The following is a 14914-nucleotide window of genomic DNA, read 5'->3' on the forward strand; positions in this document are numbered from 1 at the left end:
GAGGCTGTGCCCTCTGGTCCTAGACTCCCCCACTATAGGAAACATCCTCTCTACATCCAATCTGTCTCGGCCTTTCAATATTTGATAGGTTTCACCACCCTCCCCATTCTTCTAAACTCTAGCGAGTACAGGCCCAGAGCCAATCACCCCTCATGTTAACTCTTTCACTCCCGGAATCATTCTCGTGTACCTCCTCTGGACTCTTTCCAATGCCAGCACATCTTTTTAGATAAGTGACCCAAAACTGCTCACAGTACACCAAGTGCAGTCTGACCAAGAGCATGCAATACTTTCTAAATGAAAAGAATTTGGAACCTCTATAGATCCTAGCCTTACATGGATTCTGGACAATAGCATCAGATGCACAGTTAAGTAAAAAGGCTTACCTTTTTCTCTTTAGAATCAGAGTTAAACTTGGTGTAATCCTCTTCAGCCTCCACTGGTTTATCAGACAATTTCCTTTTCTGTAATGGTAGTTTTGTTGAATAAAGATGTACGGTGTTGACAGATTGTACGCTTTATTGCAGGAATTTTAACTGATGATTTAAGGCAACTTAAACATGCAATGTCACGCACACCTTCACACAAAGTCTTCACTGAGCATTGTTAAAAAACACACGGGGCCAGTAATAGATCATCATAAAGCACCATCTTTTCATACTGTGAAATTAACTTTTGCCCACCAAACACCTCTCATATGTATTTTACACTTGAAGAAATCGCTCATTCCTTAATAATCAGTTTAAAATTAGTATTTCATCCTGTCCTTCCCAATAATTAAAGCAACATTTATATCAGAAAACAAAGTACTGAGGAAACCTGAATCTGAAAGAAGTTAATGTTGAAAATCTGTAGGTTGGGCAGCATATGCAGAGATCTAAAATTTCTGACAGTCATCAAGTGAAATATTTTCTTTCAGTGGATGCTGCCCAATCTTTCGAGTAACCTCAATGCTTTCCAGTTATTGCAGTACAGGTGTGTCCCCCTTTACAAAGGTAGAGCGTTCCTATGAAACCTCTCTTAAGCCGAAATGGCGTAAAGCGAAGAACCATTAATTTATATGGGAAAAATATTCGTAAAAGTGAAAATTCTCTTTGTAATGTGAAAACAGGTTACTAATGTAGGTCTTTTGTAAAAAGCGAAGTGGCGTAAAATGAACATTTGTAAAGCGGGGGGCTTTATGTTATTGTGTGTGATTACAAGTACTAAAATAAAGAATTTCTGGTGAAGTTTTCCAGTAATGTTTGTGAAAAATGTAGGTACAGTAGGAACAATTCCATGTATACTTAAAGTCGACAATGGGAAAGAGATCTTGCAATTGGATTTTCACAAGCAAATCAGCTCCATTAACAGAACATGGTTCTATTCAACCAACTTGGATTCATTTCAAAATGTAAGATAGATACAAAGGGAGAACTGAGGTTTTGCTGGCTCAGAAATCACAGTGGTAGCCAGAAAATAATGTGCACAGCATGTGCTAATAACATTTTGTTCTGATCAGCCAGCAATGTTAAGTGATACCAAAAAAAACAAAGCCCTGATAGTGGACTGACAACAGACCTGCCTACATAGGCTGCGGACTAAATCCATCCAGCTTTGCTCAGAATGGGGAGCATGCGACAACATCATCACCATGGAACTTCACATATTATCTTGGGACTTAAAGTGACCGGTATGTTCTCTTCAATGTTGGTGATACAACCTTTAATTATTCTTTATTGCCCAAGCATGTACAGGTAAAATCATAAAACCAGTTAGTGAAGCCCACAGCTTCTCCTTGTGCACATTTCCATCCTTGTATGACATCTGTAGTCTGTTTGGGTTTGAGCACAGTCCAACAGCTCTATAGTAACTTGCTTGGTATGTCCACAAATGTGCAGATGTTTATGAATTCAACTGCATGAATTATACTAGTAGGTATAATAGAACACAAGGAAATTTTATCTAACTCTTATAAAATATAAGGATTGCAAATAGAAGCTGTAGACAAATTAAATTTGTGGTTTGGTGGCATTAGCCAAGGGGAAGTTGGCCATGATGTCAGACCAACAGAGACAGGCTTCCTGTTATAGAGTCAGAGGCAGACAATGTAGAAACAGGCCCTTTGGATCCCTGCCATATCTATGTCAATCATCAAGCACCCATTTACCAGAACTCTGTCTGTATACCATGGTGATTCTGGGGCTCGCTCAGGTACTTCCAAAATGGTCCACCCAAAAGACGACTGTTGCACTTGTGCAATACTTTTTTAATAATGGTCCTCCAAATAAACCCCAGCAAGACTGAACTCCCTCACTACTGCAATACTGCACTATAGGCAGAGCTGAAATTAAATACCAAAATCTTGGAGTGGGAATTAATTCTTAATGAAAATATGAAGCATTTACAATTATTCTGATTAGAATCTCTGATTTACTTGAACTTGTGAGTACCTGCACTCTCTTACTATAAATCTCTTTGCCACAAAGGATAAGCAGATTGGAATGTTCATCTTTCAAATAGAAACAAATGTTCACTCCATTCAAACTAATTATAAATTTTTCATTAAAATTAATCAGTTAAATATTTCCTACCAAAACTTTTACTGGGCATCTATAATAGCACAAAACAAAATGATCAATGCAGAAACAAACCTTAGACGGTGGTTCATTTAATGTTGCTTTGGTTGAAATAGCTGGCAACCTAACAAACAGAAATACAAATAATTCCAATCAGGTAGGTTTTAGGATACAATACTATTATTAAATCAGAATTGGGTTTAGTATAACAGGCATGCAGTATTGTGTAAAAGCCTTAGGCACATATATACAGCTAGGGTGCCCAGGGCTTTTGCACAGTATTGTAATAATTTTATGTATTGCACTGTGAGTGATGATAAACCTGATTCTGATATGGGTCTCCAATGGAGGCTGAGAGTGGGAAGGAGGCAGGGAGAGGGGAGGGAGTGGGAAGCACCAGAGAGACTTTCTGTAATGATCAATAAACCAATTGTTTGGAATCAGATAACCTTGCCTGGTGTCTCCAGGCTGAGTGTGTCAGAACCCCCAGCACTTCTACCCCCCGTGCCCCGGCACCCCTTCATCACCACCTGTCCCACTCACCTCCTGCAGCTCTCCACCATCGCCATTCCCAACATCCTTTGCTCCTGCCAGATTTACAAACTCGCTCACCGCTCCACATTGACGAGTACAGTATTGTGCAAAGTCTGAGGCAACCTAGCTATTTATATGTGTCTAAGACTCTCGTACAGTACCATATTTCATGAAATTTGTTATTTTACTTAAATAAGTAATGCAAAAAGAGAGAACATACTGAGGTGGTGTTCTTGGGTTCATTTTCTATTCAGAAGTCTAACAGCAGAGGGGGAGAAACTTCCTGAGTGTGTGTCTTCAGGCTCCTGTACCACCTTGATGACAGCAATGAAGGTGTCCCGGATGCCGGGGAGGCTAGTGCCCATGACAAAGCGGACAGAGATTAGAACTTTTTGCAGCATTTTCCAATCCAGTGCAGTGGCCCTTCCATACCAGACAGATGCAACTAGTTAGAATGCCCTTCGCAGTACATCTATAGAAATTTATGAATGTCTTTGGAGACTTACGAAGTCTCTTCAAATTCCGAATGAAATATAGCCACTGTTGTGCCTAATTTGTAATTGCATCAATATGTTGGACCCAGGGTAGGTCCTCAGAGATGTTGACAGCTAGGAACTTGAAACTGCTCACCCTTTCCACTCCCGATTCTCAATGAGGACTGGCTTCTGTGCCCTCAACTTCCCTTCCCTGAAGACCACAATTAATTCCTAAGTCTTACTAATGTTGAGTGCAAGGTTGTTACTACATCACCACTCAACCAGCTAATCTACCTTGCTCCTGTACGCTTCCTCATCACCATCTGAAATTCTGCCAACAACAGTTGTGTCATCAGTAAACTTATGGACAGTGTTTGAGCTGTGCTTAGCCACACAGCCGAGGGGGTAGATAAGTGGGAAATGCATGCATTCTTGAGGTGCACCAGTGCTGATTATCAGCGAGGAGGAGGTATTACTCTGACCCACACAGACTGATCTCCTAGTTGAGGAAGTCAAGGATCCAGTTGCAGAGGGAGATACAGAGGCCCAGTCTTTAGAGCTTGTTGATTAGAGCTGAAGGCATGATGGTATTGAACGCTGAGCTGTAGTCAATAAACAGCAGCCTGACGTAGGTATTACTACTGCCCAGGTGACTGAAGCCGAGTGGAGAGCCAGTGAGACTGCATCCGCTGTACAGCTATTGTAGCAACAGGCAAATTGCAACAGGTCCAGGTCCTTCCTCAGGCAGGAGTTGATTCTAGCTATAACTAAACTCTTAAAGTACTTCATCACAGTAGACTTCTTCCAGTACTACGAGTAGAGCAAGACCTCTTCTAGTACTACAGTGGAGTGTCATCTTCGGTTCAGTCTGCAGTGGGGCTTGAATCTGCCTTTTTGATGCACAGATTATATCTGGGCTATGGTTGACCTTAGAAGCATTCTTATTTCCATGGCTGACTAAGGTGAAGATTTCAATTCTTGTTCAAATTACTGTACAAAAGAGATTATTGGTTTACGTAAAGCATCCTACTGAATTCAGGAAAATCCAATCAATGTGGTATTTCTCCAGTGTTGTAGCAAGTGTCAGGAATGGCCCCAATTCTACTCATTGCCAGTTTAACATACTCCAACAGGACACAAGTACTCAAGGCACCCATTTAATGAATCAATCCTCACTGGCTTTAAACTCCATTTATGACATGTTCAGGTCTTTCATCTGATTGTTGCAGGACTAATGCTAACTCTCAACTACCGGTAATACGATATAATGGAGCAGTAGGTAGAATTACACTGGTGGTTGAAGATGTCTGTTATGAATATCCCTTTCACTAGAGGATGGGAAGGGTAAATGGAGTGTAGGTCCTCCAGAGGTCTGCAGATGAGAAATGTTGAATATCAGCAGGTTCAGATTTCTGGCCTGAAGGAAGGTGGGAAGAATGCAATAAACATCATGCTTGCATTGCTCAGAGTCCAGTCAGATCTTTTGAACAAGTTTTAATGTCCCAAAATGGCAATTTAAATTCTGACATGAATGGCAGGTTAGGACAGCCATGTAAATACAAGTTTGGAACTGGCAATTTGAGAAAGCTAAAATTCTTCTATAGGACTTTTCAGATTTTCAACATCTCAAAGCATTAGCATTACATTTTATATCATTGTAATTTATAGCATTCTGAAGGAATATTTCATATCATTCAGAATACTGAAAATTGCTATTTTTGAAAGTGCATTTTCACATTGGTTGCTAATTTCTCTACATTATCCCTTTGCTCAAATTCACTCCCATCTAACCTAGACTTAGATGTTCTAATCTGCTCAAATTCCTATCAAGACTATATTTAAAAAGAAACCACACAACATTGATTTGTGAGAATAAAATCAGGCCTATGAGGCATTATGTAGTTAAACCATTTTCCCCCAGTATGAATCAAATTGTTCCAGCTTATGATTAACAGATGCTGTTATCTTCTCCATTTTGTAAATGTTCATTGTAATTTCCATCCATGCATTTAAAGTTGGGCTCTCCTGTGATAACCATTTCCTAGTAAGAGTCTTTTTACCAGCCACCAACAGTATATTCATTAAATATTTATCTCTTTTCAACCATTCTTGACTACTTGCACATAGTTTTTTCTTTTGCTTGTTTTTTCTTTCCACTCTTTTCTATAAGTGTATACCTCAGATAAATACTATGTGGAGATTTGTGACATATATGATATATATGTACAGTGTCTGAAATACATCTTATGGAAATGTTTGTTTGATGATGAACTTCAATAAAAAAATAAAATTACAAAAAACGAGATCACACTAATAACTGTCATCAATGTGATCATGGTAAACAATTATTTCTTAACCTACCTACAAACCTTTGGTTAACTACACCATCCACCTCCAAACCCTCTCCATTACCTAGCTGGTGAATCAACACACATCTGGTTTCGTTCCTGTTCTTCCATTTGTAGTCAGAGAAATATCTGTGTTTGAGTTTTATGTTTATCTTTATTATCCTATGATTTGACTACTGTAATGCTCTAGATAAATTTGAGGAGTTCAAAACATTGCTACTTGCACACTGACCTAGACTCTCCACCAATTTTATGAACAGCATCTTGTTTTCAATACCATCCCTGGGAACACTCTGTCACTGTAATTTCCTCAGGACCTGCACCCTCACAGACTACTCCAGTTTCTCAATACTGGTCTTTGCAAGATTTGACAACTGACCACTGTGCTTTCTGTGTATCACTTTGGTAAGTTTTATTAACTTTACATCCTATATGCAAACAATTGGTAACACACTGAAGTTCTCACACTGGTTAGTTATCTTAAATACACAAGTGCAGGCTCTATCAACAACCATCTGTCACTATCAGAGGAGTAAATGAATGGGAGAGTACACTAAAGGAACCAAAGGTCTACTTTGTAAAATGACAGAACTTCACAAAATGCAGGAGGAACTCAGCAGGTTAGTCAGTGTCTATGGAAAAAAAAGTACAGTCAGGCTGAAACCCTTTGGCAGGAATGATTAACTTCACAATTAATTTACGAGTAACGTTTCTGTAATCAATCAGATACTCACTTCAAGAACTTGAAGAGCTCTGTATTTAGACCACTGGAAATATAATCTGACAGCAAACCGTGAGCGTATCGAATGTAGTCCTCTGAGGAAATAAAATCCAATATTCACATAGAAAAATCAAAATATGATACCTAAATGCATTACTGAGAATAAGTTACTTGGTTTATTGATTAGTTAGTGCTAAATTAGTGAAAACATTTGGCTTTTTGCTAGCAATTTATGTAGTGTTCAGTATTCCCACTTAATGACCAATTTCCAAGGCTTGCTCAGAAAAATACATCTCATGGTCTCCTGGTCTAACAGCCTCAAAGCTAAAAGAAAAATGTAAGCAAATGTAAGTACACAAGGTTCATAATATAGACTAGGTGTAGGGAAATTCCAGAACATTCCATGGAAAATCACATATGTAGAATGCGCCAGCATTAGAATCAGGTTTAATATCACTATCATATGTCGTGAATTTTTTGTTGTTTTGCAGCAGCAGTGCATTGCAATACATAATAAAAAACAAATTACAATAAGTATAAATATGAAAAATAAATAAGTACTGCAAAAAGAGATCAAGAAAAAAAATGTGATAGTACACATGGGTTCATTGCCTATTCAGAAAAATGATAGTGAAGGGGAAGAAGCTGTTACTGAAACATTGAGTGTGTGTCTTCAAGCTCCTGTACCTTCTCCTTGATGGTAGCAACAAGAAGAGGGCATGTCCTAGATGAGGGTGCCACCTTTTTCAGGCATTGCCTTTCAAAGGTGTTCTCAATGCTGGGGAGGCCAGTGCCCATGATGGAGCTGGCTGAGTTTACAACTTCCTACAGCTTTTTCTGATCCTGTGCAGTGGCCCCTCCATACCAAATGGTGATGCAACCAGTTTGAATTATCTCCATACCAAGTCTCTTCAAACTCCTAATGAAATATAGCTGCTGTCATGCCTTCAATAGTTTGGGCTTAGGACAGATCTTCAGAAATGTTGACGGCCAGAAACTGGAAACTGGTCAGCCTTTCCATTGTTGATCCTTGAGGAGGACTGGATTTATGTTCCCTCGACTTCCCCTTCCTGAAGTCCACAATCAATTCCTTGGTCTTACTGGCATTGAGTACAAGGCTGTTGTTGAGACATCACTCAACCAAATATTTTTATTTCACACTGTATTCCTCTTTATCACCATTTGATATTCTGCCAATAATAGTTGTCATCAGCAAATTTATAGATAGTGTTTGAGATGTGCCTAGTCAAACTGTTTGGGTGTGGAGAAAGTACAGCAGTGAGCTCAGCACTCATTTTTGATGTGTGACAGTGGTGATTGTCAGGAGATGATATTTCCAATCCACACAGACTGTAGTCTCCCAGTGAGGAAGTCAAGCATCCAGCTGCGGAGGAAGGTACAGACCACCAGGAGCTGGTTGATAGGACTGAGGGTATCATTGTGTTGAACACTGAGTTGTAGTCAATAAAGAGCAGCCTGATGTAGCTGTTGCTATTGTCCAGGTGATCCAAGGCGAGTGGCGAGCCAGGGAGATTGAATCCATTGTAGATCTATAGTGGGAACAGGCAAATTGCATTGGGTTCAGGTTCTTACTTAGGTAGGAGTTGATTCAGCCCATGACCAACATCTCAAAGCACAGCATCACAATGGATGTGAGTGTAACCGGGCGATAGTCATTGAGGAAGCTCACCCTGATTTTCTTGGGCACTGGTAATGATTGTCACCCTTTTGAAGCAGGTGGGAACCTCTGACTGCAGCAGTGAGAGATTGAATATGTCCTTTAACATTCCTGCCAGTTGGTTGACACATATTTTCAGTGCCCTACCAAGTACACCATCAAGGCCTTATAACTTGTAAGGCTTTAGCCTCTTCAAAGATGTTGGCCTTCAAGACACAGACCACAGGGTCACCAGATGCAGCAGGGATTTGCAGAGGTGTAGTTTTATTCTCCCTTTCAAAGCGGGCATAAAAGACGTTGAGCTTATCTGGCAGTGAAGCACCAACAGCCATTCATGCTAGGTTTTGCTTCGTAGGAAGTAATAGCCCGCACACCCTGCAAGAGCTGAAGTGCATCAGATTCCATCTCTAACTTCAATTGGTGTTGTTTTCTCATTCTTAAAATAGCCTTCAGTCTTGAATGGCACAAACCTAGCCCTCAACAGAATATGAATCTCCTGGTTTATCCATGGTTCCTCAAATTTATGTAGAGATACACCAACAGAGCATTACTATGGTCAAGTCATAAAGTAATAAAGGCAAGCTGTCCTGTCTTTGCAGAGAATGGCAAAGCCTTAGGCTGCAGGATTGTGCCTGTAATTGTGGATGTGAGTTATGTTTCCATAAAGCAGAGTACACAGCAGATCTGACGTCCTTCTTGTACTACCATCTTGTTTGAAGGTCTCAGATTTTGTTTTCCACTGAGAAGAGCTTTAGAGTTTTTGAGGTTCAAGGAAGACTAGTAGCACTACTGTGAAATTGGAAGCTAAGAGTTTTAATGAATAACATGTTTTAGCACATTGTCATTAAGTTCTAGACTAAGTGGGAACATGTTAGCTTTCAGACAGATCAGGACAAAAAAGAAATAAAAAGAAAAAATAAATCAAGTATACTGTGGGAAACTATACTGCGAAATAAGTAAACACAATATTGTTTACTTTGAACAATACACTATATTGTGCATAGTGTATGAGATTCTGGAAGTCTCATCACAAGCACTATGGGGCTCCTTTTGTTCTATAAAAGGATTCGATGAACAAATTTTAACCTTCATACACAGATCACTGTCAATTTTTAAGTCAGCAAATTCTTTACATGAACTTGGCTCATTTCTATATATTAAAAAAGTTTCATATATTAAACTAGTCCTTGTGAAATACCAGCTTGGAAGCTCAAGGAACATTCATTCAGCACAGAATTCCAACGACACTACTTGACCTCTCAGCATGAACATCTTGTTTTGGGATGAGGTGAGTTACTGAAATAACCAAAGTTGTTTTTAATGCAGCAAATCATTTGATTCAGCAGTGGGGTGCTAAATTTCAAGTACCTCAGCAGAGTTTCACTTGATGCCATCAAACTTTTCTGCAACACAGCTAAACCAGTGGTCTAATACAAATGGACACTCCACCATGAAAGTGAGAAAATTGTCAGATGCCTGAAAATCCAAAGCAACACACACAAAATGCTGGAGGAACTCGGCAGGTCAGGCAGCATCTACTGACAAGAGTATGTAGTCAACAGTTCAGGCCGAAAACCTTCTTCAGGACCAGCCAGGAAGCTCATTCAGTACAGAATATCAGTATCACCACTTGACCTCTAAGCATGAACATCACTTTTTGGGATGAGGGGAGATATGAAACAATCAAGTTGCTTGTAATGAGCAAACCATTTGATTCAGCAGTGGGGTGCTAAATTTCAAGTACCTCAGCAGAACTTCGCCAGGATATTCCACCAGCAGTCTCTGGAAGGCTAAATTGTTCCATGAAGACCCTCTTCCAGTACTCTTCAGCACAGTCTTCCTATTGTCAAATGAAGCTGAAAACTCTTATATAATTTCTAAAAATATTGTCCAAGTCTTCAGGTCCACAAGGAAAGCTGCAGAGTTTGAGAATTGGCTAGCACCAGGTAGTAAATAAGTTTGCTCAATATCTTTGACCTTACTTTACCACAGAATCCATGTAATCTGACAGTCATAAAGCAGCATTTCCAACATAAAAACCAATCATGTGGCTCATCTGGAATCCACGACTAGATACATTTACATCTTTACCTCAAAATGATTTTCATGGAATGCAACCCACTCCCTCACGAGTAAAAACCTTTGTAAGCATCTGTTCGTAAAATGGGGGGGGGGAAGGGAATGGGAATTTCTAAGTGCCTGTTTTGTTCAAGTAAGTTTACTTCCTTGAAGAGCAGTATACATTTCTTTTTAAAAACATTTTTAGTACTTTCACCTGTACATTGTTTTCAGCGAAGAAACATCTGCTACTGGCAAACTTGTTCACACTTTATACCTGGCAGCAAGAAATTTCTGATTTCAACACAACTAATTGACCTCTTCAAGTCATCTGGATAATGGCTCCAATTATCACATGGAACTTGTGGATCAAAGATTCAAGTTTGTCACACGTACATCGAAGCATACAGTGAAACGCATCGCTTGCATTAAGAATCAGCATACCCAAGGGTGTGCTGGGAGCAGCCCCAAGAGTCACCACACATTCTGGCACCAACATAGTGTTCCTACTATGCTGGGCAGAACAACACAGAACATAACAAACAACAACAACAACAAAAACAAGAGCCGTTCCTCCCTCCTGTCCTCACTTGGCAATGCACAGACTGCATCTGTAATGGAAAGTAACCATGAATAACAAACCGCTATCAGTACTGACAGTTGGCATCAACTCTAATCTTTGCAGATGGATATATTTCCTAAAGTGACAGCATTTCCTCACTTAATTCCTCATTTCTCTGACGCAATATCTAGTGGCTCTGTTTCATCATTTACTTCAGCTTTCCAAAAAACAGAAGGTTCTAGTATTTCCTAGAGATTAAAGAGCTGAACACACCTCTCTGCCGGTAACAAAACAGCTTAAAGTGGCATGTCAGCTACACTGTCCTGGTATTTTGAGATTCACCTACAGCAATAGATCTAGAATGATGAATTACATTCATAGACAAGATCAGTAATTTTTTTCCAACATCTTCTAAGTTCGAATCCAAACATAAAAGATTTCCATTATGGCTATGCAATGTTTTAACGTCGAAGATTTGAATATGATGTTCTGCAATCTCCAAATAAAACAAAATAGTTGCTCATACTAAAAAGACCAATATTACTGTAAGAATAACATAGTGAATGCTGGGAAGGATTTGACATCTTATTTTTTTTTTAAATCATTCTCTGAATATTGGGTCCATCTACAAAGATTCAAGTGTTTTCTTAATTTTCGCAGATACATTTGAGCAAGCCAGTATTCTCAGAGGATCTACTGAGGATTATAGTAAAATAAAGAGGCTGGGGTACATTGACAACAAGTTGCAGAGTAACTAATTATCGTGATGCTGAGATAGTAAGTGGATTCATGCCTTTGTTTGAAAGCAGATCTTGCCACACAAATTTCAATAAGACAAAAAAAAATAGCGAGAAGACTCTAAAGTTATCCAGTTGTCTTGGCATCAATGACAGGAACGTAGAAATCAGGATTTTAAGAGCCCAGGAGTGGTTTGGTATCTATAGCAACGAGTTAAAAATAAGCCTGAGAATGATGTTAAAATATATTTTAACATTTTCTCACGGATTTTTTTACTTCACCCTTCACCATCAGGGTCTGAAAGTGAATTTTCAAGCTGCACTCCAAAAGGATCATCTTTCTGGTTAATAATGTCCAATAATCCAATAACATGATAATTTTCCCAGTGGTGTTGGGCTTGGATTCTACACCACACTATACTACTTACACTTATGAATGCATCAGAACCTTTTTCCCCACAACTCCTGCCCCCCACTTTACACTATATAGATGTGGTATAATAATAATCCTCAATGGGCTGAAATAAAGGTTGAAGGGAAGAACAATTCTTCTTTCAACCCCTATCGCTGAGATAAACTTTACCAGGGTAGCTCCAGCTACACCACTTGCATCTACTGACAGTGGAAAATTATTCAGGCATGGCACATCAAAAATGGTAGGTCCCCAAATTGACTAATTGTGGATGAACTTTCTATTATCAGAAAGATGATGGAAAGTGTAAACACCAGAAATCTGACGATGTTGGAAATCTAAAGCAACACACAAAAAATGCTGGAGGAACTCAACAGGTCAGGCAGCATCTATGGGAATAAATAAACAGTCAATGTTTCGAGCTGAGACCTTTCTTCAGGACTGAAAAAGAAGGGGAATGACATGCCATTAAAAGGCACATACGCAACCAACAACTTGCTCACTAACACATAGGTTGAGTTTTGCTAAGGCTACTCAATAATCAGATTTATTAATGTCTTGATTTAATGCAAATCAGGAAGAAAAGCAGATCATTGCTAGATCCAGACTCGAGTATGCTTCAGCAAATGATGACTTAAGAGCTCAGCTTCTGAGTAGGCACATACAGGGTCTGTGCAGCCCTGCAGCTCAGTGACTGAGGCTCCAGAAGCAATGGAGATTGACTGTTTTCCAGTTGGCCTGTGGATGAGTTCCACTTGAGCTGAAGGTCTGCTGGATGGGAGGTGCAGTTCTGCAGTGAGGAAGATTCAGAAGATGGTGCTGTCTGGTGGACCTCGGTCTGCACTGTCATAGCTCATGTGACATCACTGTAATCACAAATGATTCAAGGACATTTAGGAATGGGCAACAACTATCAGCTTGCTGGGAAGCCACAAAGTGAGAATAAATGAGGAATGGCAGCCAGTCGACATTGACCTAAAGAGTAGAATGACTCTCCATTCGCCAGAAGATCTGAGCACCAAAGAAAACATTAGAATCAAAGTCTCAGTACAAAATACAGTAATTCTCCACTTGATCTGATTCCCAAATACTCAGGCTAAGCTGATCCACCTCAGTAAACATTTTAGTTTTGTTTCACATGTGTCGATAAATAGACATCAAGCTCTGGACTGGCTTAGGCATAGAAATTATTTTACATAATAAATTATTAAGTTTGACATATGAAAAATGCATTCAAAATGCAAAAATGGATCAGAATCAGGCATTTTTGTGTTCTTATTTTATTTGCACCTATTTGAAGAAATGAATTTTGATTTATATTGAGCCTTTAAGCAGCTTGATATCATCCATAAGTATTGATCAGTTAATGAATTACCCAAAAGTTAAAACTTGTGAACAGCTGTTAGGCAGTCTCTGTTTACCCTGTGTATGAGCAAACATCACTTTTATTCTCCAGGCTATTCTCCTATCAACACGTACAAACAAGCTGGGCTCCTGACAAAGGGCCCGAAACGTTGACTGCTCATTTCAACGGATGCTGCCCAACCTGCTGAGTTCATCCAGCTTGTTTGTACACATTGATTTGACAACAGCATCTGCAGTGTACTTTGTTTCCTATTCTCCCATCTAATTTATTCTTTAAAACTGACATATACAATATACTAAAATCACTAATTTGGTTGTATACTACATCTAATAAGGCCTGAATTTTGACTTCTCTAGTGCTACTGATACCTCAGCATCTCGAGTCCAGAATCATATCAGGCTCGGTAGCTTTCTTCAACCAAACCAATGTAACTAAATATCATAAAACTCAAGTGCTCCCGATGTGATCTCCTCGACATTGGTAAGACTCATCATAAATTGGGGGTCTGCTTTGTCAAGCACCTCCACTCCATCCGCAAAAACAGAAATTACCGCTGGCCAAACATTTTAATTCCAATTCCAATTCCCATTCCCAGTCTGATATGTCAGTCAATGGCATTTTCTTGAGGCCGCCCTTAGGGAGCAACCCATCTCCGATGATTGATGATTCTGGGCCTGTACTCACTGGCATTTAGAAGAATGAGAGGGGAATCTCATTGAAACCAATTGAACGTTTGAAAGGCCTAGATAGAATGGATGTGGTAAGGATGTTTCCTATAGCGAGGAAAGCCTAGGATCAGAAGGTACCACCTCAAAATAAAGGAACATACATGTAGAATGGAAATGAGGGGAATTTCTTTAGCCAGAGGGTAGGGAATCTGTGGAATTCATTGCACTGGCGGCTATCGAGGCCAGGTCATTGGAAGGTTGATCAGACATGATTAAATGGTAGTGCAGACTTGATAGGCCAAATGGCATAATTCCGCTCTTATATCTTATGGTTTTATGCCAATCTGAACCATATTCTTCACTTTAGTAACCATCAACTCAAAGTCCTTGTCAAATGTTGCTGCCACTTCTTAATTTCACCTAGTCCTCTTTTTATTTCTAACAATTAAAATAGTGGTCATTACAGGTGTCCTCCATTTTTTTCAACGTTCGCTTTACGACACCTTGCTGTTATGAAAGACCTACATTAGTTACCTGTTTTTGCTAACTGAAGGGGTTTTCGCTTTTACGAAAAAAGGCAGCGTGCCCCAAGCAGTCAAGCTCCTCCCCTGGAACTGCATTTTAGCCGGTATTGCTTAAACACATGCCTGTGAGCATCTGTGCTTTATGTCGATTTATATTGTGCATCCGTTAGCAAGATGAGTTCTAAGGTATCGGAAAAGCCTAAAAGAGCTCGTAAGGGTGTTACACTTAACATAAAACTAGCCATAATTAAGCGTTTCAATCGTGGTGAACG

At 39.5% G+C, this 14914-nt stretch overlaps 1 protein-coding gene across 2 annotated transcripts in view; it reads right to left on the minus strand.

The window, feature by feature from the left end:
• Positions 1-14914, minus strand: part of rnaseh2b (ribonuclease H2, subunit B) — a 54430-nt gene that overhangs the window by 15236 nt on the left and 24280 nt on the right. The window contains exons 8-10 of one of the 2 annotated variants that reach the window (XM_073045905.1): positions 6651-6732; positions 2634-2682; positions 387-464 (exon numbers count right to left, since the gene is read on the minus strand). In XM_073045905.1, coding sequence (XP_072902006.1) covers positions 387-464; positions 2634-2682; positions 6651-6732 — 209 coding nt within the window. The remainder of the gene's footprint in view (positions 1-386; positions 465-2633; positions 2683-6650; positions 6733-14914) is intronic. The other variant, XM_073045906.1, reaches the window with a different exon arrangement.

Source organism: Hemitrygon akajei, chromosome 5 (genome assembly GCF_048418815.1).
Source record: "Hemitrygon akajei chromosome 5, sHemAka1.3, whole genome shotgun sequence".
Taxonomy (NCBI): Eukaryota; Metazoa; Chordata; class Chondrichthyes; order Myliobatiformes; family Dasyatidae; genus Hemitrygon; species Hemitrygon akajei.